The 25,713-nt window shown below is 45.4% G+C and overlaps 1 protein-coding gene across 1 annotated transcript; it reads right to left on the reverse strand.

Moving 5' to 3' along the window:
- Nucleotides 1-1,416: 1,416 nt before the first annotated feature.
- iqgap3 (IQ motif containing GTPase activating protein 3) lies at nucleotides 1,417-25,434 on the reverse strand. The gene is made up of 38 exons (XM_004918911.4): nucleotides 25,284-25,434; nucleotides 20,757-20,844; nucleotides 19,991-20,147; nucleotides 19,476-19,553; nucleotides 19,245-19,321; nucleotides 18,772-18,839; nucleotides 17,665-17,778; nucleotides 16,694-16,872; nucleotides 16,523-16,610; nucleotides 16,053-16,216; nucleotides 15,859-15,946; nucleotides 15,564-15,727; nucleotides 15,112-15,272; nucleotides 14,888-15,012; nucleotides 14,435-14,598; nucleotides 14,179-14,269; nucleotides 13,930-14,097; nucleotides 13,581-13,723; nucleotides 13,257-13,427; nucleotides 12,340-12,423; nucleotides 11,475-11,546; nucleotides 11,123-11,192; nucleotides 10,283-10,491; nucleotides 10,015-10,167; nucleotides 9,361-9,524; nucleotides 9,056-9,280; nucleotides 8,833-8,973; nucleotides 8,631-8,715; nucleotides 8,324-8,550; nucleotides 7,568-7,700; nucleotides 7,211-7,313; nucleotides 5,895-6,042; nucleotides 5,641-5,728; nucleotides 4,919-5,131; nucleotides 4,507-4,673; nucleotides 4,239-4,340; nucleotides 3,893-4,001; nucleotides 1,417-3,690 (listed from the first exon to the last, which is right to left on the reverse strand). The coding sequence occupies exons 1-38, from the start codon at nucleotides 25,321-25,323 to the stop codon at nucleotides 3,577-3,579; spliced, it is 4,935 nt and encodes a 1,644-aa protein (XP_004918968.1). The 5' UTR covers nucleotides 25,324-25,434; the 3' UTR covers nucleotides 1,417-3,576.
- Between the last annotated feature and the right edge of the window lie 279 nt (nucleotides 25,435-25,713).

Raw genomic sequence — 25,713 nt, forward strand, 5'->3', positions numbered from 1 at the left:
CCTTTAAATACAATATCAAGGTATCTGGCCCGTTATCTGGAAACCCTTTATCCAGAAAGCTTCAAATTATGGGAAGGCCATCTCCCATTGACTGGACTTTAATCAAATAATTCAAATTTTAAAAACATATTTCCTTTTTCTCTGTAATAATAAAACAGGACCTGTACTTGATCCCAACTAAGATATAATTACCCCTTATTGGGGCAGAACAGCCCTATTGGGTTTATTTAATGGTTAAATGATTCCCTTCTCTCTGTAATAATAAAACAGTACCTGTACTTGATCCCAACTAAGATATAATTACCCCTTATTGGGGGCAGAACAGCCCTATTGGGTTTATTTAATGGTTAAATGATTCCCTTCTCTCTGTAATAATAAAACAGTACCTGTACTTGATCCCAACTAAGATATAATTACCCCTTATTGGGGGCAGAACAGCCCTATTGGGTTTATTTAATGGTTAAATGATTCCCTTTTCTCTGTAATAATAAAACAGTACCTGTACTTGATCCCAACTAAGATATAATTACCCCTTATTGGGGCAGAACAGCCCTATTGGGTTTATATAAAATTTAATATAGAAGCCCTGATTTTTATAAACAGTCATTATTAAATGAACCCCTAGTCCCATATTAGACAGGGTGCTATAAGGCCTTTCCCACCCTTGCTCAAATAGGCCATTTAATCACTTCAAATTAAAACAAATCTCAGCATTGCTTTGTCTTTGAAAAAGGTATCACGGCCCAGAGACTGCCCCTGAATTATTAATGGGGCACGATAGCAGTCTGGCAGGGCCCAGACAGATGAGAAGATTGATTACACACATTCGCAGCAGGGGGGAGAGAGTAAGAGAGGAAAGGTTGCAGATGAAGAACGAATTGAAATCCTTTTCGTGTACAGCAGGGGGCAGCACTATACCCAACTAGGAAACTGGGACAGCGGTCAGTCTTGAATAGAAAGTTTATATATCATACATATACTACAGTACTAACTTCAGTCACAGGAAACCAGGGTGGGCGCCCCCTGCTGGAAGTGAGCAGAAGAGCAACACTGCTTCAATTAAAGACGTCAGTTTGGACACAACCCTGCCTGCTACCTTGTTGTTGACAGTTTTAGAACCCAGAGATACGTTTACTGAGGCAAGAAAACAAAAACAAGATTTGCGAGGAGTCGAGGGGGGGAAATAAAAGCAACTTTACTGACGTATCCCAGCGATCGCCCGTCTCACCGTGGGAGTCTGTGTGCCGTCAGCCTATTGTGATCTCATTTCAGCAGCCTGCAAAACAATTACTTATCTAAACTGCTTAATACCTCTGCGCATTAAAGGGCAAAATTGCCTCTGTGCAGGGAAGGGGAGATGAATAACCGTGTAAAAGCGAAGGAAGGCGACGACGCTCACACACACAGGGAGAGCAGTTTATATAAAATGTGGCTTTATTAAAAGGTTTGATAGGACAACATGGAAAAGGAAAAGAAGGTACAGATTTGAGGGGGGACAATCGTGGATACACAAGTGCAATACAATGGCTGGACACCCAAGGCAAAGGGTGATCGAGCGTCAAAAAACTGCTCCCCCATCCCAAATATTTAGGGCCCTTGTTCTTAACCTTTGGTCCCCAGATGTTGTCACAACTGCTGTTTTCCTGACACATCTGGGGGCCCAGTGTTGGGAAAAGGGGGAGCACATAAAGGCAAGTGATTGACTCATGATTGAAAAACACAAGATATATTATATATATATATATATATATATATATATATATATATATATATATATATATATATATATATAATATATATATATATATATATATATATTATATATATATATATATATATATATATATATACACATACACACACACACAAGGTGGCCCACAGTGCCTGCTTTCTGAACTCCCTGAAGCTTATGGGAATCTAAGACTGTAAATTGGTACCTATGGAACCTAACCTCGCCACAGCATGGCCGGGTCCTCTCATACAATCAGAGGTCTCCCAGTAAGGAACGTTCCACAGGTATATCTGCTAGCCAGAGGTGAAGGTTCTAGGTGCAGAGGCCAAGTTATGTATTAAGGTGCATAATCAAGAATTACTTTTATATTATACTTTTTAGTATTTATCTGCAATCATTTGGGTACATAATCAACTTACTAGCACACAGTACTGTGTTTAAGGGTGAAGACACACGGAGCTATTTAGTAGCAGCTACTTTTTCATGGCTACTAAACTCCAGAAAATCCCCTGCCGTAGACAATACTGAGAATTGCCTCTGCTAAAACACACGGAGAGACAATTATCAGTAAATGATCAGCATTGTCTATTTTAGTAGCTGCTGCTAGTAGCTCCATGTGTCTTCCCCCTAACAGGTGTAGTGACTGACTAACCTGATAACATGGACGGCCATCCTTTGACTGTCTCCAGCCAATCATTTTGCAGTAATGCAGTCTCATCTAAACGGCTAGACTAGGCAGTGGGGAAGTGCTTCAAACTGCTCACTGTTCTAACTCGAAGTCTGAATAATTCCATAAAGGAGGAGCTTTTTTTCTTCTAGATCTGTCAAAAAGTTTAACCGAAAAGCATTTTAGTGTTCATTAAAAAAAAAAATTTAAATATAGAAAAACATAAGGTTTCTCTAATTATAAGGAATCCAAAGCAGGCCTTGCTAATGGCTTAGGACTATATTGTGCATCCCCTGAACATATGTATCCAAGTTTTGGAGCTAAAAAGTAGTCGTTGCCATCAATATTTATGCTCAGAACCTGTACCCATCACCTCCAATGGATCAGCGCTAGTCAGGGCTACACAGCAGCAGGTAGCGGTTGCAAAATGCAGTCCCAAGCCGTTTGCTAAGCCAACATGGACGCCACTAGCAAATTAAGCCCGGGCTAATGGCAGAACATGATGAAGGCAGTGCAACAAGTCGTAGGCACATTTAACCCAATAAAATGGCTTCCAAAACTTTAGGAAGCCTTTTATTAGTGCGGGCATCTATGCGGTGGCCCCAGAATTATACAGGGCACATGTGGTTCTAGTTTCTGTCAGATAAATGGCAGAAATTGTCACTACAATTTACTGGTTAAATACAATTAGACAGCCCATCCTCCTCATTAGAGAATGCTTAAGAAGCCTGAAATGAGGATATGGGCCAATACTATTACTATTGTTAGCGTGGTTATCTGGGTACAGATTTCTCTAATCTATAATATTATATATAAATACAGCAGCCAGTGCTATATGCTCTGCATGGAGCCAATACGCTTTGGTGGAATCAAAGAGATTCCACTGCCGAAATGACAATAAATAATACTTGGCACGTAGCAGACACTGAGCAAGGAGGAGTTATACATCTCCAGGTCAGGCCAATGCTTATTGTAATTAACTGCTCTGAGCATGGGTGTCTGGGCATATTCAGATTGAGGGAATCCTCCTGTGTTTTACACCTATAAGCAAAGTTATATAGGTTGAAGTCCACATAATCTCCACTCCGTGGGTCGTCATAAAAATGTGCCGGCATAACCTGGGATGCAATCGGCTGCTATGCTTTTTTATAAAGTACTTCCTTATGCAGAGGAGCCGTTAATTCCGGAAGAACTTCTTGTTGAGCAGGAATATGAGCAGGTTGACATTGATCTTGGCTTTATCGAACATCTTCATGACGGCTACCCCTTCATATTGCAGCTGCAGCAGATCCTGGAGGAGAAAATGACAATTGTTTTTGTGCCGGTAGTTATCTACCAGATCACTAACATACCAGGGAACATACCAGGGAACCTACATTTCTCTAACTGTCCTGATCCAGAACGAGCCCACCCTTATACTGGTGCTTTTACCCTTGGTTAACTGCTCTCTATCCTTTATGTCACAGGAAAAAACCAACATGGTTACTACTAACCTGGTAGTGAAGCTGGAATTTCTCCATGTCGACTCCCAAGAACTTTGTCTTGACTTGGAATTTTCCAGGTTCGTCACAAGGGGTTATGTCAAAAATAACGTTACGGAATCTGAGAAATGAGAACAGAGCGAGGAAAGTGTAAGGGGGGCTTTGCAAAGAAACCCTATAAGTTAGCTTAGAGTCTTCAGTAGTGTTTGGCTTGGCCTGCTCTAGAACAAGCAGTCCAGCTCTCCTGAATAAAAGGCAAACCTGCTTGACCATAATCCTATAGATTCTATATGCTTCTCACCATTGCCACAGGTCAAACAGTCACAGCATATTGCAAAGCAGCAAACACGGTACTCACTGGCTAAATGGGAGGTCTTCGATTTCAAGCAGAACCCCCTTCTCGTGGAGCCTGGCAGCTGTGTAATTGAGGGATGTCTGCTTTTTATTCTTCCCAGAATTCCTTAGAAAAAAAAATTGAAAGTCATTGATGGGCACAAAAAGTGACACATTAATATGAAATCTAGGGGTGCCAGGGGTTCGCCGAATATGGCAACAGTATATCATGGGCTACAGGCTGCCCCCACACACTGCAGGGGGTCCAATTTGCCATTTACAAAGACACTTACTTATGGTTGGCTGCCAGATTATCTAGGCAGGTCTTAATGTATTGATTGTAGAAGTCTATCTGCTCCTCGTGGAAGGCAGTTTTACAGTGCAGCCGCTGCATGGTCTGCCGGAGCTTTACCAGTTCTGCCTTACGGTGCTGCCGGTATCTTCTCTGGTTACGGATGTCCTACAGGGGGTCAAACATGTAATCTTTGTTACATAAAATCACTTTGGATTCACATAAAAGGATGATACCCATGGCACCATTGGCATGTCAGATACTACCCCCGGGTATATGTGCTAACCAATGACCAAACATCAATCGACCTTAGTATTTGCCCCCCTGCCTGACCAGCAGATTAAAAAAAATGATTGGGGTATTTCTGCTGGAGGGATTAAGCAACCAAATATACCCTAGCAGGATATGTATACCTTAGCGATCATGTTGATAATCTCCTGATACTCATTATCAGAGGACACCAGCCCCAGGCTTTCCAGCCTCCTCAGGTTCCGGATAATCCTGCGTTTCTTCTCCTCTATGGTAAGTTGGCTGTTGCCCAGCAGCGACCGATGGCGCTTCATTTTTTCTGGGGTCTTGGCTTCTCGTCTGGCTCGTTGATTCATCAAGTAGAGATGTGACGCTTCCTAATCAAAACCCAGATTCACTATTCATTGTTTGTAATGTTCTTACACACACAAGTAAACTGCACTGGAGCAAAGCTTTATGGGGGGGCATCCCTTAGAAATTACCTGGTATGTTCCAGATAAGAGGCAGGCCCTGCGATAGGTTTGGGGCTGTACTGAGCAGGATTTGATGCACCTAAGATGCACCCACTGGAACATGTTACAAGACGTCACATGGGCATCCCCACTGAACCCACATCTCATTTAGAGAATAATTTATGTTTATAATATATAGCTCTGCTAATTGGCTGGGTTGGGTTTATATATGTCATTACAAAAAAAATGTTGTAGGCATCAGACATTTTGTACCATTACCTCCAATGACACTGCATCATTTAGTGGCCAATATAGAAGGTTCATTTCTAACAATGACTAGGAAAAAGGAAAAGGGAAACCCTGCTCACTACTATCATTTCTTCTGTGATCTGATTGGATCCCATTTGATTAGTCAGAAGCAGCTATTTACCCACCTGCTGGGCAGAAGCGGAAGTGTACAGAAGTTCTGCTAGGGTATCCCCAGGCTGTGTCTGGATAACATCTACCAGCAAGTGCTTTGTGCTGCAGCGGATGAAAACAGAGCGAATGAGTATTTAGGCAATGCAGAACAACGACGCTTACCAGGGTTCAACTCCCAGCATCCTCTATCCTATTTCTATAGTTCTGGATATATGAAATAATCTATTGGTGCACAAAGGGACAGATGCCCAAGGCATGCACTTCTCACCTCAGTAACAGTCCTTGAGTGTCCATTGCTTCAGCATTGCTTTCCATCATGTCAAACTTGTTGGTGAGAGTGAGAGACATCTCCAGCTTCCTTAGCGGAGCCAGAGCTTGTTCTGAGCCGACATCGCTGAGGTTTGAGGTACTTTCACCTGGAAGCAAATCACCCACAGGTTACTGTAATGCAAGGTAAATGCTGGCTAAGACTGAATGGCAGCACTGGGATCCTGTCTTTGCTTCCACTATGCAGGAAGTCTGTATACTCTCCCCATGCTTGTGTGGGTTTCCTTTGGGTACCTCTGCTTTCCTCCCACACACAGAGGCAGTTTAAATTGCTCCTGCTAAAACCTACCGTAGTGAGCGTGAATGTGATAGGGACTTTAGTTATTAGGTATCATAGCCTTTCAAATGTGTAATCCCCCTGTGTAAGCTCAATTAGAAACTGTCTCTGTAGCCATAATCTAACATCACTGTGTATATGTGAGACGAAAAACTGCCCCTCATACAAGTAATATAGCTATAGATACTATATGACCAGCTGAGATTTGCTTACAGCCTGCACAGAGAGATTTCCTATATCTATGCCAGTACAGGTATGGGACCTTTTATACAGAATGCTCGGGACCTGGGGTTTTACGTATAAGAGATCTTTCCGTAATTTAAAGATAAAATAAACCTAATAGGATTGTTTTACCTCCAAAAAGCATTAAACTATATCTTAGTTGAGATCAAGTACAGGTACTGTTTTATTATTACAGAGAAAAGGGAATCATTTAACCATTAAATAAACCCAATAGGGCTGTTCTGCCCCCAATAAGGGGTAATTATATCTTAGTTGGGATCAAGTACAGGTACTGTTTTATTATTACAGAGAAAAGGGAATCATTTAACCATGAAATAAACCCAATAGGGCTGTTCTGCCCCAATAAGGGGTAATTATATCTTAGCTGGGATCAAGTACAGGTACTGTTTTATTATTACAGAGAAAAGGGAATCATTTAACCATGAAATAAACCCAATAGGGCTGTTCTGCCCCAATAAGGGGTAATTATATCTTAGTTGGGATCAAGTACAGGTACTGTTTTATTATTACAAAGAAAAAGGAAATCATTTTAAAAAAATGTATTTAATTACATTATTTGCTTATAATGTAGTCTATTGGAGATGGCCTTTCTGTATTTCAGAACTTGGATAACGGGTTTCCGGATAACTGATCCCGTACCTGTATAGGTATCCCACTGTACTAAGCACAACCCAACAAGACATCTGTAGGGTTTAGTAGCCCTTGTTGTAACCAATAATGTGGAAATGGTCTCATACCAATTAGAGATTGGACTGTAGGCACCTCCCCAATATCCTCCAGAAGCTCATGGATTGGATCCTTGTGGTCAGGAGCGATTGAATCCTGGTGTTCTACCAACAGCTAAAAACAACAAGAAGGTTTTACATTACACTACATTAACATTTATTTATAAAGCGCCAACATATCCCGCAGCGCTGTACAATAAGTGGGTTACATACATTGGACATACAGAGTAACATATAAAGCAATCAGTAACCGATACAAGAGGTGAAGAGGGCCCTGCCCAAAAGAGCTTACAATCTACCCTCAATTACATTATGAGAGAACAGCAGCCTCCCTTGTGTATATACCTGGGGAACTAAAGGCTTCCTCACCTTGTGTGTATCGATCAGCTCCCCGACAGTGATGTAAATGACTGGCTTGGTCATGTTCACCATCTCGGAGTACTCGTCTATGTTAAACCTTTCTTCTGGCTCTGGCACGGTACATGCAGTGCGGATAAACTTCCTGTAACCAATAAAATAAAGCCTTTATTACCTGTACAATAAGACCAATGCATGCTGGCTGGGTATATATAGAGGTATAATGCTATAACAGATACTAAGTGTTAAACAGGTGAATTATAAATACTAACATATGATTGGTTGCCACATGTGGAGCAAACTTTGCACCTATTAGCCTGCAGATATATCCAGTTAAAGGGGTGGTTTAAAGTTAACTTTAATATATTATAGAATGTCCTACTTCTAGCAACTTTGTAATTAGTCTTCATTAATTTATTTTTATAACTTTTTGAATTATTTTCTTTCGTCTTCTACATCTCACCAGCTTTCAAATTGGGGGGGGGGGTCACTGACCCTGGCAGCCAAAATCTATTTCTCTGTGAGCTACAGGTTTATTGTTATTGTTACTTTTTATTCAGGCCCTCTCCTAATCATATTGCAGTCTCTCATTTAAAACACTGCTTGGTTGCTAAGGTAAACAAGATCCTAGCAACCAAATAGTTGCTGAAATTCTAAACTGGAAAGCTGCTTGTTAGTTTAAAGGTGATCTCCCCCTTTAAGCTCCTTTTCTTGACTGGTTAGTAAAGCAGAACCTGACATATCAGGGAATGAAATGGAAACACAGACCTGAACTTCCAGTACGTCTCCTCTAGATACTGGTTGAGGAGGCCGAGATGAGAATCCTCAAACATTTTGTTGGCAGCGGCGTGTTGGAGAACTTTAGCAATGGAGCCGAGCGTACGGCGCTGATCCGGGTGAAGTGTCCCCCCAGCGGAGAGATCAATGATATCGAAGGCATCTGGGGCTACCACAGCCGGGTTCATAAAACGGTAATACAGCAAGTTGCCTACAATCTAGGGCAGAAAGCAGCAGTTCTAGTAGTGATGACCCAGTCAGTAGGGAAATAGGAAGCTACAGGGGTTGATCATATTACCTTATGGATATCATGCTCTTGGGCACTGGGGAATTTTTGGCTCAGGGAGTTTTTCAGCACTTTGGCAACATAACGCATCCCATACCTATGTGGCAGAAAAAACATGGGAGACATAAGAAACATACATTTTGCAATATAGACTCATTCTAACTTGTTTGCCTGACATTTGGCGACCCATGCTGACGTCTCATTGGTTACTCACGGAATCTGATCGACGTTGGCCAAGATGGTGGAAAAGAACTTGTCAGTCACTGCAATCAAATTTCGGATGCAGATATCCATTCGCCTTTGGACTTCCTGGTGTGTGAGCGCTTGTTCTGGAGTGACATCATAGGGCAGGGTGCTGCGGGACCATACACATCTCACTTTAGACACCCGACTATGTAGCAAAGCCAATGAAATAAAAAGCAGTGCCTCAGACTTACCTCTTCTTGCCAGTCTGAGTCTCCACTTGATTGATCCAAGTCTTGTAGATCTCCACGGGGTTCATCCTTATGTTCAACGTTTTGTCCTGTATCACTTCTTTAACCACGTTTCCCAAAATATGGCGCAGGGCGTTTTGCCCCCGGGCACTGCGGTAAAAACTCACCAGCAGGCGAATGACTGTCGGGTTACCAGTTATGATATCTTGTACTTTGTCAACTTTGGAGCTACAGATAAAAAGGGAAAGTTATTATTATTATTTGGTATAAGGTATAGACAGAATGTGGTCACTAGTGGGAGAACTTACTTGATTTCCTCTTGTAGGGCGGTACGGAACAGCTTGAGCAGAAGATAGGCTTCTCTGCGATTGGATGCATAGTTGTACAGCGTGAAGGTTACCGACTCCATGAATTTAGTGGACTTGTTCTGAGGCATCTGGAAGATTAGCTTGGCCATGTATTCCGGCTGGGTCTGATGCACAGAAAAATCAGTTCCATATAAACATGATAAAATCTCATTTAGGGCCACTTTCCCTTTATTTATTAGATTGTATTAAAATATTGCTTCCGTGCTCTGTTCCCCCTAGCTTGTATAAAGCGCTGTCTGACTTGCTTGTATTTATTATTGGCTGCCTGGCTACAGCCATCCTTTTATTCTCTCATACCACTCCTGTTGGGTTATAATCGTCTTATAGGCAATTAAAACCAGAGGGCACCAGTTTCACTGGTCGGTATCATGCACTTACACCATTATTCAGCAAAGACCGTGCCTAAACCTCCTGTTGTGTCAGTTAATAGAAAACAAGCATTAGGTGTGGCCTGAAATCATTTGGTGTGTGGCCACCCGAAAACAGCCATTAATGTAATGAGTCAGGCATAATAGTAGTAGGATGAGAACGTTGCCTGTAAAATAGAAAGTATATTGTGGCCATTAAAGGACATTTAAAAGGGTGACAAGTCACCTGTAGAAGATAGAAGAGGTTCTGGTAGGCTTCCAACTTCTGGCGCTTCTCCTTACTCAGAGACTTCAACCCTTTCTGTTTATCAATGGCCATAAGATCGGACAGCTGCTCTTTGTTTTTCTTGGTCAGCTTCTTGCAGTGGGAAACCACTTCCTGTGAAGAAGACGATAGTCAAAGGTCAAGTAAAAGCTTTCTACAATAAAAATGATGACATTATAAAACCCATCAATTGTAATTGTAAGTTTTACGACATAGAAAAGTCAAGCACCTGCAGGGTAATCCTGTTCTTGACCAGGAGCCCGATCTTTATGTCCATCAGATTGAGGTCATTCTCCAAACGCTGGTTGGACCGGATCTTTTTCACCACCTCTTCTCGCAGCTTCATAACCTCCCGTTCCTCCCAGAAGTCCCTCTCGCTCTGCTCCAGGAGATGCGCAAACTTCCGGAGGGTGCCCAGTGGCGGGTTCTTGGCGTGGACTGAAGAACATTGAAACATGGAGGAATTGTATTTGTTAGGAAAACTATACCCCCTGAATGAATGCTTAAACAACAGATCGTTTATGAGCATATTTTTTATGCAATATATTTTTATAGAGACCTACATTGTTTGGGGGTATAGTTTTCCTTTAAGAGAAAACTAAGCATGATATTTCTTGCTACAATTACTGCTAGCATTGATAGGCAACCTTCAGCACTCTAGCTACAGTATAAGTGCAACTCCCAGAACCCCCTCCCCCCCAGGTCAACTATAGGACCTATAGAGACCCCCTAGGGGCAAGCCCTTGTAAAATTAAGTGATGTCATCACTTTGCTTTGTTGATGGGAAACACATTCTGACATTATCAGTATAACAAGGATACACCTCTTCCCCTTCTACCTGACTGGGGCAGTATTAGATGGGTGTTTTCTGGTTATTGAGTGCAACCCCAGTTATACTTTATGTTTTCCCTGAGTCTCAGATGAATATTACCTGGTCTCTTGAATAGGCAGCCCTTGGAGGCAACAATTGGAAGCCTTAGGCAGGAAGGGTTGAGGGATCAGGGGAACTTAATTTAACTGAGCTCTTGTACATTCATAACCAAAAGCATTCATTTAGCAGCAGCCTTACCCAGCATTCTGTAGTCTTCTCTGGCCTTGCTAGCCCTGAAGAAGGCCTGGATTTTAATCACGCTGGCAATCTAAAATATTAGGGCAAAAAAATGGGGTATAATTTAATATAATTTATCCATCATAATGTAAACCTTGCTATTGGCTTCTATTCGCAAATGCTGCTTTCATGCTATGTGTACGGCAGCCCTGCTGCACTGTAACAGTGTATTCCCTAATGTTTTAGCTCTGTTTTAACTCCATGCCTGAAATCCTATTAACCAGGGTTTTATGGTTGCTTTTGAAAAATACCTCCGATATTGTAAAATAAATTGTAAAAGCCTTTCATACCAATCAACTCTGGGATCACTTACGTTCCTCCTGAAAAACCTGAGCCGCTGGCGGTATTTCCTTCGAGCCAGCCACATCCTCACCAGGGACTGGATCTAAACACAGACATAACGCTCATTAAAATCATCAAAAAGCTGCTTTTCGTGAGGGTTTTTCCCATTGTGTACATTTCAGTAGTAACATAAATTGGCGTATGCCGTGTAAATGTTGAATAAAAGGAAATGTTTATTTACACACAGGAATGGTAATGCCAGCTCCACAGCCTGAAATGCAATCCAGAATAATACAAGTTAAAAGGGAACATTATCCACTCACACGGCTCAGTGTGCACCTTTACAATGTGTATAATTCTTTTCAGTTTCACAATAATTAGCAATTTAATACTGCTAATATCATAAATGTATAACAGATGCGCCGTTCAGTTCTCCAAAAGCTTGAATCGAATGAAGTTTGAGCAAAGCAGCAGCAGGAGACAACTTTAGAGGTCCATCTGCCCCTCTCAGACAGAATAGCAGGGGGCGCTCTTGTTATACTTTCAAGATATTAGCAGTGTAAAAACAAATGTATAGTGCAAAAGTGCTCATAAGAGCACACAGCCAATACACATTGGGTTGCGTGGCTGTCCCCTTTAGCCAGAGCCAACAGATACATGTTTTTAAACTATGCATCTATATTACAGGTATGGGATTTGTTGCCTGGAACTCCATGATCATGAAAACTCACATATAAAGGCAATGACATCATTGATTTGTGCCAGGGGAGTAGCAGAATCACTTTAGACACAAACAAAGTTAGTTGAAGTATGCTAACCATTTGTTATTCATCTACGAATCACAGATCATCCGAAGGTCAAATGTGCAGAGAGCTGTAGTTTAGCATAATACTTACCTTAATGATAGCGGCTGTGTTTCTGCGTAGGTAGCTTAGCCTCCGTAAGTAAGCCCTCCGTTGCCTGTAACCTCTCCAGTGGGCCTGTAAGCACAGCACAGAGACAGCCTCATCATCATGTTTAGGATTTAGGACAGCAGCTCTTAGGGTGAGAACACACTCTACATGTCTACCGTGTTTTAGCAGAGGCAATTATCAGTATTGTCTATGGCAGGGGATTTTCTGGTGTTTAGTAGCCATGACAAGTAGCTGCTACTAAGTAGCTCCATGTGTCTTCACCCTTAGTGAAACGTTGCCCAAGAGAGAGAGTGTGCAGCCATAGAAGGGGAGTATATTTCAATATGTAGTTTAGTATGACATTTCTGCCATGACCCCTACACAAAAAAAAAAACAAAACATATATAAGTCATCCTGTTATAGTCAAGAGTATCTAGGACTGCACAGAACCCTACAGTTTGGGAAGCTATGGTTTACACCTGTGTCCCCAGATGTTGCAGAGCTAAAACTCTCCAGTGACAAAGTGTCAATGCTTGATGGAAATTGTAGTTCTGCAACATTTAAAAAGTGTTAAGAAACACGTCTCCTGATATAATTTGTCACTTGCGTTGTAACATCAATGCTTTATTCCCTCCTCCCCTTCCAGGATTTCAAATGATGCAGAAAGGGAACTGTTTTGCAGTTGGATTGGGAACAGATTACAGTGATAGGTATATTAGGGGTTTCTGTGTTGTGTGTTGCTATCTGGTTTCCAGGGTAAGTGCTGCGTCTTCATCCTACAAGAGGACCATTCCTTTTAAACCACTTCTAACAGTGATATGTCTTGCACTCGCCTTAAAGTTAAATGTAGGAAGTCTCTGCAATGGGAGGAATGAGCTTTATAAGCAATAAAAAGCAGCTTTAGTCCAATATATGGGTACCTGGATTAAGGTGACGGCTGGAACCTGCCTGTGCAACACGTGCAGCCTTTCAGCGTAGGCCTTTCGGACAAGGTAACCTCTCATTAGTGCTTGGAGCTTCACCACAAAATCGGTATTGGCTTCCCATCGCCGCTCCCTCTTAAACCCACTGGTCACTTTGTTGACTGCAGACTGAAAAAGCATAGAAGGAAACTACAATTCAAAAACCTTTTTAACCCACCAAAAATATATACAAAAAATAATATTTTGAAATATTTCATGTTGATATATGAAGGCCTCTTCAGGTTACAGATTCCAATAGAACTCGGGGGGGAAAGATAATACCTGGATCTCCTCCCGGGATAAGTGCGTGGAACTAGGGCTGAACCCTGGAGGCTTGTCCCACGTGCCGTTAAATGTGCGCAGATGGAAGTAAAAATCCCCCCTTTCCTTAACCGTGTGTTTCACCCAGTAGTTGGTCGCATCACCTGGGCATAAAGCAAGGAGGAGCCAAGTCACTTTTTGGCAATAGGAATATGCTCATTACTTACATCAGAAGGTTATTAATGAATATACCAGGATTGCCAGCAATGGCTTGCTAACTACAGTGCCTTGCCATTACCAATCAGGGGCATTTATTTCTGGTGCCAATTATGGATATGTTTGGGCAGGTAGTGCAGTGATTTCCACATACCATTTTTCCTCTTTGCATTCATTATCCGGGCAAGTTCATTCTGATAGGCCTGGGCACACTCCATCACCACCCCAGAGAGCAGAGCGTCAGGATTACGTAGGACTCGCACAGTCTGGGAGGCCTTTCCTTCCTTTATGGATTGGTTGATGGCAGCGATTCCAAGAGCCACTACATAAAACATCACCAAAAAAAAGGTTAATGGTATTGTATTGCCAAGTCACAAAACCGTTAATTGGAATTGGTACATACATTTTTGAGCCCTTGCATTCTCCAGGTTTGCTTGGGAAACGCCTTGCTTGATTTCTTCTAACCAAAGCACTGCATTGTCATCTTTGGTCATCTGGGGAGGAAACAATTTATGAGTAAACTTATATATAGGCTTTTGGATTTCCCATAATGTCTTTATGTAAGAAAATCCATAAAATAAGCACCACATGTGGCTGTGATGAGGTTGAAAGCCACAGGAATTAAGGGGCACCCTTAAACCACACCCACCCATATCTACCTGTTTTTTGCGCCTCAGGGCGCCAGTCAGAATTCGATGATACAAACAGGCCGCTGGAAGGGCGATGTCTGTGAGCTCTGCCGCAGGCATTAGCAAAGCGGAGAATGTTTTCTGTGGGTCGTTCTGCCCTAGGGCTTCATTAATCAGGCTGACTGCCAGGATTTCTGCATTAAAAAAAAAATAAAAGAGGGAACGGTCAGTAAAGAGTTAAATGGAATGTAAACTCCTTTCTTGGTTTACGTGCGAGCATAATTTGCACTGCTGCAATGGGAGGCAGCCAAATGACTTGCTTTAACTCCATATGAAAGCAGTAAAAGTATCTACAGTGCAACAATAAATGATGGTGGTGACAGAGATGCACTGAGAATAACAAACTTTCAAAAAGGCTGTCCTAAGGCTACCATAAGTCTTGCCTGGTAGCCATAAACCACCTTCAGGCCACAATGCACTTACTATCGTGCTCCTCTTGTATGGAGAGATTAGTGTTATTGACGCAGGTCTGCAGATCATTCCAGCTCAGGAATGGGGAACCTTCCTGGTGACTCTGGCGCTTCAGCTTGGTTAGTTTGTTGAAGTACCTTTAAACCCAACAGAAGGGTTTGAATTAATCATCTCCTGTAAGAACTGGAGCAGTACTTGGGTCAAGGTATGATATTCAAAGAGTCAGCGTCACTCACCTCTGAAGGTTTTCTTCTTCCACGTCTGACAACCCAAGTGCTGCGCTCACCAGATTGGTCCAGAATCCATTTAAATCCCCGGCTTCTATGGCCCGATTGATCAGAGCTACAGCGGAAAGCATCTCCACCGCCACAAACAACTCCTCTTGTACCAGTGCTCCCTGCGTACAACACAAATCATCTGTATAAACAGCTGGCCACCGATACAAATATGCCTCCTTCAGTCTTCTATATCAGGGCTGTCCAACTGGAGGCCTGTGGGCCGGATGTGGCCCTCCAAAGGATTTTTGTGGCCCTCAGTCGGCTCAGAGACTCCATAGACATTCATTATATGACAGTCATTGTAATTTAAACTGGCCCTTGAACTTGCTGTATAAGATATAATCTGCCAATTACATGTAATAAATTGGACAGCACTGTTCTATAGGATTAAAAGTAGAAACATCCCTCACCTGAGGGCTCTGCCCTTGCAGCACCGACAACTCCTGCTGATAAAGCTGAGCAGCAAAAGGGTACACATCAGGAAGCTGCGCCTCTGGGTTAGACAGCTCCTTAACCGTTTGTGCAGGGTCCCCTTGGCGAATGGCCGTGTTGATGCGTGCGACTGCCTTACCCACTGGAACAATAAAAAGTCAAAACCTCAGTGAAGTTACAATATATACATTTTATGACGTATTGGAACTACTAACACTTCCTTTCCATTCAGAACCAGATGACGGCCCTGCATAATCCATAACAAGAACTTACTGGCATGTTCTCTGCTTGAGGTTTCATTGGCTACATCCACTCCTGCCTGGATCTCCTCTCTCTCCAGCAGGTCCATATAACCCAGCTCCTGAAAGAACAATAAAGAATGAATAATCCTGAATGCTCCTAATTTAGAATCACATTATGTGCTTATATCTGCCATCTCGGAGCATTCTCTCCCAAAGGAGACTCACCAAGCCCTTCTGTTCCCGATCTACGGTGAGTTGCTCCAGGTACCATTCTGCATTCTCCCTGCGGAGCCTGCGCAGCATCAGAACAGAGTCCTGCAGAGCCGTGTAAAGGGCCTGGGAATCTTTTCTCTCCAAAGCTTCATCCACGTATTCCAAGGCTGCATTCACTGGAAGGTTATTAAATAAAGGGGAAGTGTCATGTAGGTAAAAATCCCTTTACAGAATATTAACTGGTACAGAACGTTACCAGACGATCACTTGTACTAGCCATTTAAATTTCCCTAAGAGATAACAAAGAATGAGAGTATAGTGTATAGTAGAAAAGAGAACACTCCTTCTCCCTATATATTTACTGATATACAAAAATAGGTCCAAATGGAATTGGCTATATAGCCACTGTGGAACCAATATTTGCCAATCCCAAATCACATCACTATGGAAAAAAAGCATTTGCACAAACACATGCTGGTTACCATTGACTTTGTTGATGTTTCCCTGTATCTCAGCCTGAGTGAGGCACTGATCGTATATATCTAGGGTTTCCGGAGAATTCTGCAGAGCCTTCAAATATATGGGAAATTAATTAGACAAACTGGCAACAACTTTTTTATATATTGCCTATCAAACCCCAGTTCCCACCATACCTTATTCCTTGCATTGGCCGCTTTCATAGATTTGGCTTGACAGAGAAACTCCTGGTACACTGCTGCCAATTTCTCATTCAGGTTTACCAGCATGGCATTGGGATTGCGAAGGGCAGACATGGTTTCCCCCACTACGCCTCTTTCAATGGCTTCATTGATGGCAATGACTGCAGCATGAACTGAGGATAGTGGACAAGTTTATAGTTACTTCATTAACAAACAAAAAACAAAAAACATACAGTATATGAAAACAGTCACTCTCCTAATTTTCTAGGGTACCCAGGGCAGCAAATAAGCCCCCTTAGCTCATAACAAGGTTACAGATATATAGAAACATTGGGGTAACAGTCACCCTGCTATAGTTCCAGGGGTACCCAGGGCACAAATAAGCACTCACCCCAAATCCCCCCCTAACTGGCCTTCAGGCTGGGCCCCCTTAGCCCATAACAAGGTTACAGATATATAGAAACATTGGGGTAACAGTCACCCTGCTATAGTTCCAGGGGTACCCAGGGCACAAATAAGCACTCACCCAAAATCCCCCCCCTAACTGGCCTTCAGGCTGGGCCCCCTTAGCCCATAACAAGGTTACAGATATATAGAAACATTGGGGTAACAGTCACCCTGCTATAGTTCCAGGGGTACCCAGGGCACAAATAAACACTCACCCCAAATCTCCCCCTAAATGGCCTTCAGGCTGGGCCCCCTTAGCCCATAACAAGGTTACAGATATATAGAAACATTGGGGTAACAGTCACCCTACTATAGTTCCAGGGGTACCTCTAGCAGCAAATAAGTATTCACCTGCAAATTTCTTGCGCAAGCTGGGCCCCAATTAACTATCCATAAAACATACTTTAATAATAGCCCCCCCACGCTTGCTAACGTATGATTTCACTCTCACAACACACAGATCTATTAAAGCCATTGTGGAAAGAAAAAATCTCTTTCAAATATTAAAAGTTTCCCACCTGCAGCTTCATCGACAGAGAGCTCATTAGCCAGAATCCCACCGATCTTGCTAAATGCCGGCATCTGCAGCCCGTACTTGTCCAGCTCACATTTCATGTTGTTTATTTCCTCCTCTGCAGAAACATAAAGAGCACTGGTTACTGGAGATAGCTGTCTCCCCTGTTTCACTATATTCCTCAATGCATCTCTTTAAGGAATACTGTCTTAGGATAGGAAAATATATTTTTTTTTTCAAAACCCATCAGTTAATAGAGTTTCTGCAGCAGAATCCTGCATTGTAATCTGTTTTTTTCCATGGGGCTAGCTATATTAATTTCCCAGGGTGCCACAGCCATGTGACCTGTGCTCTGATAACCTTCACTCACACTTTACTGCTGCGCTGCAAGTTGGAGTGATATCCCCCCTCCCAGCAGCCGATCAGCAGAACAATGGGAAGGGAGCAAGATAGCAGCTCCCAGTAGGTATCAGAATAGCACTCAATAGTAAGAAATCCAAGTCCGGCTTGGGACTCCTCCAGTTACATGGGAGTAGGAGAAACAATAGGTTAGCTGAAAGCAGTTCTAATGTGCTGGCTTAAAGCTCAGACTCAGGCACAATGCACTGAGATGGAACCTACACACCAATATTACAACACAGACGCTAGCAGCACCTAACAATACTGGGAAAAAACAGGACTTAATTATTTACAAACAAGAGTTCCAGAATAAAAGGGTAGGCCCTGATCACAAGAGCTTACAATCTATATAGCCCTATGTACTGTTACATTGCAATATCCTTTAGCCTTCTATGTGTCTGTGGAACGTAACAGACGAATAGCAGCCCTTTCTCCAGGTCTGCACTGCCACCAAGTGGTTGATATGACTCACATTAAACTCATTTCTCATACGTTCAAGTCAAGGTGGATAGGATCACAGTTCTAGCCAATAGGAAAATGTTATACAGAAGGGAGGGCTGCATATAAAAGAGCATTGTTTATCATGCTCCCCTACATTTCTTTTAGAGTTATGATAATAAAAGACCAGTAATGCTAAAAATGAAAATGATCTAAACACTGTTTTCTACTGAGTACATGTAACACTATATTTATATTGCACAATGAAGTGTACCTGTAAAGTTCACTTTTCCATATAAATCCTGGATTTGTGGAGCAAGGCCCAGTCTGAAGAGGTACAAGCTGTGGGGAAATAAGTGTGAAATGTAAACCGAGTTTATAGAAAAGGTGATGGCCAGTTGTCGCAGGCGACTAATCTCCCCGTGTGCCACAACCCTAAGGGTGAAGACACACAGAGCTACTAGTAGCAGCTACTTGTCACGGCTACTAAAATAGACAATGCTGATGATTTACTGATAACTGTCTCTACGTGTGTTTTAGCAGAGGCAATTCTCAGTATTGTCTAAGGCACAGTGTTTTCTGGCATTTAGTAGCCATGAGAAGTAGCTGCTACTAAGTAGCTCTGTGTGTCTTCACTCAAAAAGATTCCGCTTTCGGAAGGAATTACATGTACCAATTACTTTTCTCATTATGCAAAGGCTGGAGTTCTCCTTTAAGGGGCAGAATATAAACTTTAATTGCCCTCACCTCAGAGCGTGGATACAGTACACGACCCGGGGCATGTTTTTCTTGTCATAAATATCAGTTGTTTCGGGTTGGAAAAGCTAAAATAAAAAAAGTATACAAATGCAGGATATAGGATGTGGAGTGAATCAGATTATGAACAACAGAGAACAATGGGATTTGTAGTTTAACCACTGAAAAGGCATGTTGGTCCTAATCTTACTGTAAATTAAGTGGCTAAATCCCCCATCGTACCATAGGAAGCCCAATGTGGCACATAGCTTTGCGCCAATGGTTGATGTTGTCGGTGTGGCGGAAATGAAGCCCAGTTGCCTGCAGAGAACAGAGAAGTTGTTAAATGCCTGCAGTTCCTGTAACGGACATTCACAAACTGCATAGAAAGAGCAAAAGGGTTGTTCACCTTTAAAATTAACTTATGGGATGTTGTAGAGTGTGATATTATGAATTTGTAATTGGTCTTCAGTTTTTTTTTTATTATTATTTGCACCTTTTAAATTATTCAGCTTTTTGTACAGCAGCTCTTTAGTTTGCAATCTGGTTGCTAGGGTCCAGAAATATATAATAACAAATAATAAAAAGTAGTAGTCACAATAAAATTGTAGCCTCAGAGAGCAATAGTTTTTCGGCTGCCGGGGTCAGTGACCCCCATTTTAAAACTGGAAAGACAAGGCAAATAATTCAAAAACTAAATGAAAAAAAAACAATTGAGAAGTTTTTAGCCAAACCTGTCGCAGTTTTACTTTTCTTACCTGATAGCGCATCTGCTCAATGTCATAAATTTTCTTTAGTGGCACTATCTCTGGTGCGAAAAAGCTTCCCAGCTTGGCAAGAGTGACGCCATTACGCAAACTCTCTTCCAGCTCAGTTGGTGGTGGCAGTTCTTCATTGAGGCAGGCCTCCATCCATCTAGTTAATTAGAAGAATTAGGGGGCAACATGTCACTCATCTAAACATACCTTTCATTCATACCCTAGTCATTGCTAGTACTCACACATTCTCTCTGTGGTGATCTATCCGACCACCTGTATAGTGGTCTCTTCCATTGCAAGATTGGTATGTTCCAAGCATCCTGACCACTACTCTGGCAAATCAGAGCACCTGTTAGTAAATCACTCTGCCTATAACAGTAGTATAAGGCCCAGTGTCTCACCTTGGCTCCCTAGATAACAACCAGCATACTCCAAACAATTTTTAAAGCATGCCTGTAGTGGCAGTCCCACAACACCTGGGGACCCAAGATGAGAAACAGGGGCAACAAGGGAAATTCAGGTGAGGCCTTAGCAAACTGGGGGACAAAAATGAACTCCTGCCAAAAAAAGGTCTCATTACAGGTTTACAAAAACGGTTTGAGGGCAATGTCACTGGGCCAGGCAGGATCACAAATCACTAGTCTAGTGAAACTCCCTGGGAAAAGTCCCATACAGACCCACAGAATGGAATGTACCACGTGGCAAACTCAAGCTGAGGCACCCATTGGCACAGAGCCATAGGAAAATGCAGAATGAAGTCACTCACCGTTTGGCCTCCTCTAGGTGACACAGGTACTGGTACGCAATATTCTGTCTCCTTTGCTCGTCCATTTCATCAGCAGTCAGGCGCTCATCTGCAGGGAAAGGGAGGGCATTAGTGGGTGCTGTATGAATGCAATGGGCAATGCCACTGCTCCCCCCTTATTATTTATACTGGAGTGCGGCCTGTGAAATTCTTATACTCTTCTAGACACTGTGCTTTATTACCCAGCTCATACAGACACCCGGGCAGTTGGGTGGGCTAGTGAACAGCAAGGTATGCTGCCGCTTTGCAGAGCGATTTGACTAAATTGGAAAACTGGGAAGCAAAATGGTAAATGAGGTTCAGTGTTGAAAAGTGCAAACTTATGCATTTTGGTAGGAATAAAATAACGCGAACTATCTACTGAATGGGAGTGTGTTGGGGGTTTCCTTAATGGAGAAGGATCTAGGGGTTTTTGTAGATAACAAGTTGTCTAATGCCAGGCAGTGTTATTCTGTGGCTACTAAAGCAAATAAAGTGCTGTCTTGTATAAACAAGGGCATTGACTCAAGGGATGGAACATATTTTTGCCTCTTTATAGGTCCCTGGTAAGGCCTCACCTTGAGTATGGGGGGCAGTTTTGGGCTCCAGTCCTTAAGAAGGATATTAATGAGCTGGAGAGAGTGCAGAGACTGCAACTAAACTGGTAAAGGGGATGGAAGGGTTAAACTATGAGGTTAGACTGTCAGGGTTGGGGTTGTTTTCTCTGGAAAAGAGGCGCTTGCGAGGGGACATGATTACTCTGTACAAGTACATTAGAGGGGATTATAGGCAGATAGAGGGTTTTTTTTTTTTCCCATAAAAATGATCAACGCACCCCCTTCAGATTAGAGCAACGGAGCTTCCATTCGAAGCAGCGTAGGGGGTTTTCATGGTGATTGCAGTGAGGGGGTTGGGGAATGCCCTGCCGGGGGATGTTGGGTAGGGTGTTCCTCACGGTGAGGGCAGTGAGGGGGTTGGGGAATGCCCTGCCGGGGGATGTTGGGTAGGGGGTTCCTCACGGTGAGGGCAGTGAGGGGGTTGGGGAATGCCCTGCCGGGGGATGTTGGGTAGGGGGTTCCTCACGGTGAGGGCAGTGAGGGGGTTGGGGAATGCCCTGCCAGGGGATGTTGGGTAGGGGGTTCCTCACGGTGAGGGCAGTGAGGTTGGGGAATGCCCTGCCGGGGGATGTTGGGTAGGGGGTTCCTCACGGTGAGGGCAGTGAGGGGGTTGGGGAATGCCCTGCCGGGGGATGTTGGGTAGGGGGTTCCTCACGGTGAGGGCAGTGAAGGGGTTGGGGAATGCCCTGCCGGGGGATGTTGGGTGGGGGGTTCCTCACGTTGAGGGCAATGAGGGGGTTGGGGAATGCCCTGCCGGGGGATGTTGGGTAGGGGGTTCCTCACGGTGAGGGCAATGAGGGGGTTGGGGAATGCCCTGCCGGGGGATGTTGGGTAGGGGGTTCCTCACGTTGAGGGCAATGAGGGGGTTGGGGAATGCCCTGCCGGGGGATGTTGGGTAGGGGGTTCCTCACGGTGAGGGCAGTGAGGGGGTTGGGGAATGCCCTGCCGGGGGATGTTGGGTAGGGGGTTCCTCACGGTGAGGGCAATAAGGGGGTTGGGGAATGCCCTGCCGGGGGATGTTCGGTGGGGGGTTCCTCACGTTGAGGGCAATGAGGGGGTTGGGGAATGCCCTGCCGGGGGATGTTGGGTAGGGGGTTCCTCACGGTGAGGGCAGCGAGGGGGTTGGGGAATGCCCTGCCGGGGGATGTTGGGTAGGGGGTTCCTCACGGTGAGGGCAGTGAGGTTGGGGAATGCCCTGCCGGGGGATGTTGGGTAGGGGGTTCCTCATGGTGAGGGCAGCGAGGTTGGGGAATGCCCTGCCGGGGGATGTTGGGTAGGGGGTTCCTCACGGTGAGGGCAGTGAGGTTGGGGAATGCCCTGCCGGGGGATGTTGGGTAGGGGGTTCCTCACGGTGAGGGCAGTGAGGGGGTTGGGGAATGCCCTGCCGGGGGATGTTGGGTAGGGGGTTCCTCACGGTGAGGGCAGTGAAGGGGTTGGGGAATGCCCTGCCGGGGGATGTTGGGTGGGGGGTTCCTCACGGTGAGGGCAATGAGGGGGTTGGGGAATGCCCTGCCGGGGGATGTTGGGTAGGGGGTTCCTCACGGTGAGGGCAATGAGGGGGTTGGGGAATGCCCTGCCGGGGGATGTTGGGTAGGGGGTTCCTCACGGTGAGGGCAATGAGGGGGTTGGGGAATGCCCTGCCGGGGGATGTTGGGTAGGGGGTTCCTCACGGTGAGGGCAGTGAAGGGGTTGGGGAATGCCCTGCCGGGGGATGTTGGGTAGGGGGTTCCTCACGGTGAGGGCAGTGAGGGGGTTGGGGAATGCCCTGCCGGGGGATGTTGGGTAGGGGGTTCCTCACGGTGAGGGCAGTGAGGGGGTTGGGGAATGCCCTGCCGGGGGATGTTGGGTAGGGGGTTCCTCACGGTGAGGGCAATAAGGGGGTTGGGGAATGCCCTGCCGGGGGATGTTCGGTGGGGGGTTCCTCACGTTGAGGGCAATGAGGGGGTTGGGGAATGCCCTGCCGGGGGATGTTGGGTAGGGGGTTCCTCACGGTGAGGGCAGTGAGGGGGTTGGGGAATGCCCTGCCGGGGGATGTTGGGTAGGGGGTTCCTCACGGTGAGGGCAGTGAGGTTGGGGAATGCCCTGCCGGGGGATGTTGGGTAGGGGGTTCCTCATGGTGAGGGCAGTGAGGGGGTTGGGGAATTCCCTGCCGGGGGATGTTGGGTAGGGGGTTCCTCATGGTGAGGGCAGTGAGGGGGTTGGGGAATGCCCTGCCGGGGGATGTTGGGTAGGGGGTTCCTCACGGTGAGGGCAGTGAGGGGGTTGGGGAATGCCCTGCCGGGGGATGTTGGGTAGGGGGTTCCTCACGTTGAGGGCAATGAGGGGGTTGGGGAATGCCCTGCCGGGGGATGTTGGGTAGGGGGTTCCTCACGGTGAGGGCAGTGAAGGGGTTGGGGAATGCCCTGCCGGGGGATGTTGGGTAGGGGGTTCCTCACGGTGAGGGCAGTGAGGTTGGGGAATGCCCTGCCGGGGGATGTTGGGTAGGGGGTTCCTCACGGTGAGGGCAGTGAGGGGGTTGGGGAATGCCCTGCCGGGGGATGTTGGGTAGGGGGTTCCTCATGGTGAGGGCAGTGAGGGGGTTGGGGAATTCCCTGCCGGGGGATGTTGGGTAGGGGGTTCCTCATGGTGAGGGCAATGAGGGGGTTGGGGAATGCCCTGCCGGGGGATGTTGGGTAGGGGGTTCCTCACGGTGAGGGCAATGAGGGGGTTGGGGAATGCCCTGCCGGGGGATGTTGGGTAGGGGGTTCCTCACGTTGAGGGCAATGAGGGGGTTGGGGAATGCCCTGCCGGGGGATGTTGGGTAGGGGGTTCCTCACGGTGAGGGCAGTGAAGGGGTTGGGGAATGCCCTGCCGGGGGATGTTGGGTAGGGGGTTCCTCACGGTGAGGGCAGTGAGGGGGTTGGGGAATGCCCTGCCGGGGGATGTTGGGTAGGGGGTTCCTCACGGTGAGGGCAGTGAGGGGGTTGGGGAATGCCCTGCCGGGGGATGTTGGGTAGGGGGTTCCTCACGGTGAGGGCAATAAGGGGGTTGGGGAATGCCCTGCCGGGGGATGTTCGGTGGGGGGTTCCTCACGTTGAGGGCAATGAGGGGGTTGGGGAATGCCCTGCTGGGGGATGTTGGGTAGGGGGTTCCTCACGGTGAGGGCAGTGAGGGGGTTGGGGAATGCCCTGCCGGGGGATGTTGGGTAGGGGGTTCCTCACGGTGAGGGCAGTGAGGTTGGGGAATGCCCTGCCGGGGGATGTTGGGTAGGGGGTTCCTCATGGTGAGGGCAGTGAGGGGGTTGGGGAATTCCCTGCCGGGGGATGTTGGGTAGGGGGTTCCTCATGGTGAGGGCAGTGAGGGGGTTGGGGAATGCCCTGCCGGGGGATGTTGGGTAGGGGGTTCCTCACGGTGAGGGCAGTGAGGGGGTTGTGGAATGCCCTTCCTAGTGATGTGGTAATGGCAGATTCTGTTAATGCCTATAAGAGGGGCCTGGATGAGTTTTTGAACAAGTAGAATACCCAAGGCTATTGTGATACTAATATCTACAGTTAGTATTAGTGTTTGTATATATAGTTTATGTATGTGAGTGTATAGATAGGTAAGTATAGGGTGTGGGTGCTGGGTTTACTTGGAAGGGTTGTACATAGGCTCACTATAACAAGATGGGGTTGGGCCCCTGACAATACAGGGATATGTAACCTGCTTTCCCTCCAGCTGTTGCAGCACCAAAACCCTGAGCATCCCATCCTCAACATGGTCCTGAGATGCAGAGAACTGCAGTCCAACAACAGCAAAAGAGCATCAAGTTGGACGTCCCTGATGTACTTTTAACTCCAAGTGCCCCTTATAAACCCGGGAGCCATTCATTACTGACATAAAACCGGTCCCCAGTCCCTTGTGCATCACTTACATGCAGCCCCGGAGGGCGGCCCTCCCGCCTTGCACTCCATTCCTGTACGCGGAGTTGCTCCCGGCCAGCCCTGGAACTCAGCTAAGAACCTCTGTTTATCTAATGGATTTGAATATCCCGCCGCGCCAGACTTCCGGAATAACTGTCAGCAGTCTGAGCGCAGGATGATTGCGTCACCGGCACACGGAACGCTGGGATTTGTAGTCTCTCGGCGCTTTACACACTAGCAAAACTATTTTGATGGCTTCTGCCATGGCTCACAGGGAATAGAGCTGCAGAGCATCTTTAAAGCAAAACTGAAATATTATAAGAACTGTAAATAGATCTTACTGAAGAAATTCAGCTTATGGGCAATAAAATGACATACTGTATACTTAACAAGTGGGGTCATTTGTACAGGTATTGGATCCCTTATCCGGAAACCCATTAT

The sequence above is a fragment of the Xenopus tropicalis genome, chromosome 8 (genome assembly GCF_000004195.4).
Source record: "Xenopus tropicalis strain Nigerian chromosome 8, UCB_Xtro_10.0, whole genome shotgun sequence".
NCBI classification, from domain to species: domain Eukaryota; kingdom Metazoa; phylum Chordata; class Amphibia; order Anura; family Pipidae; genus Xenopus; species Xenopus tropicalis.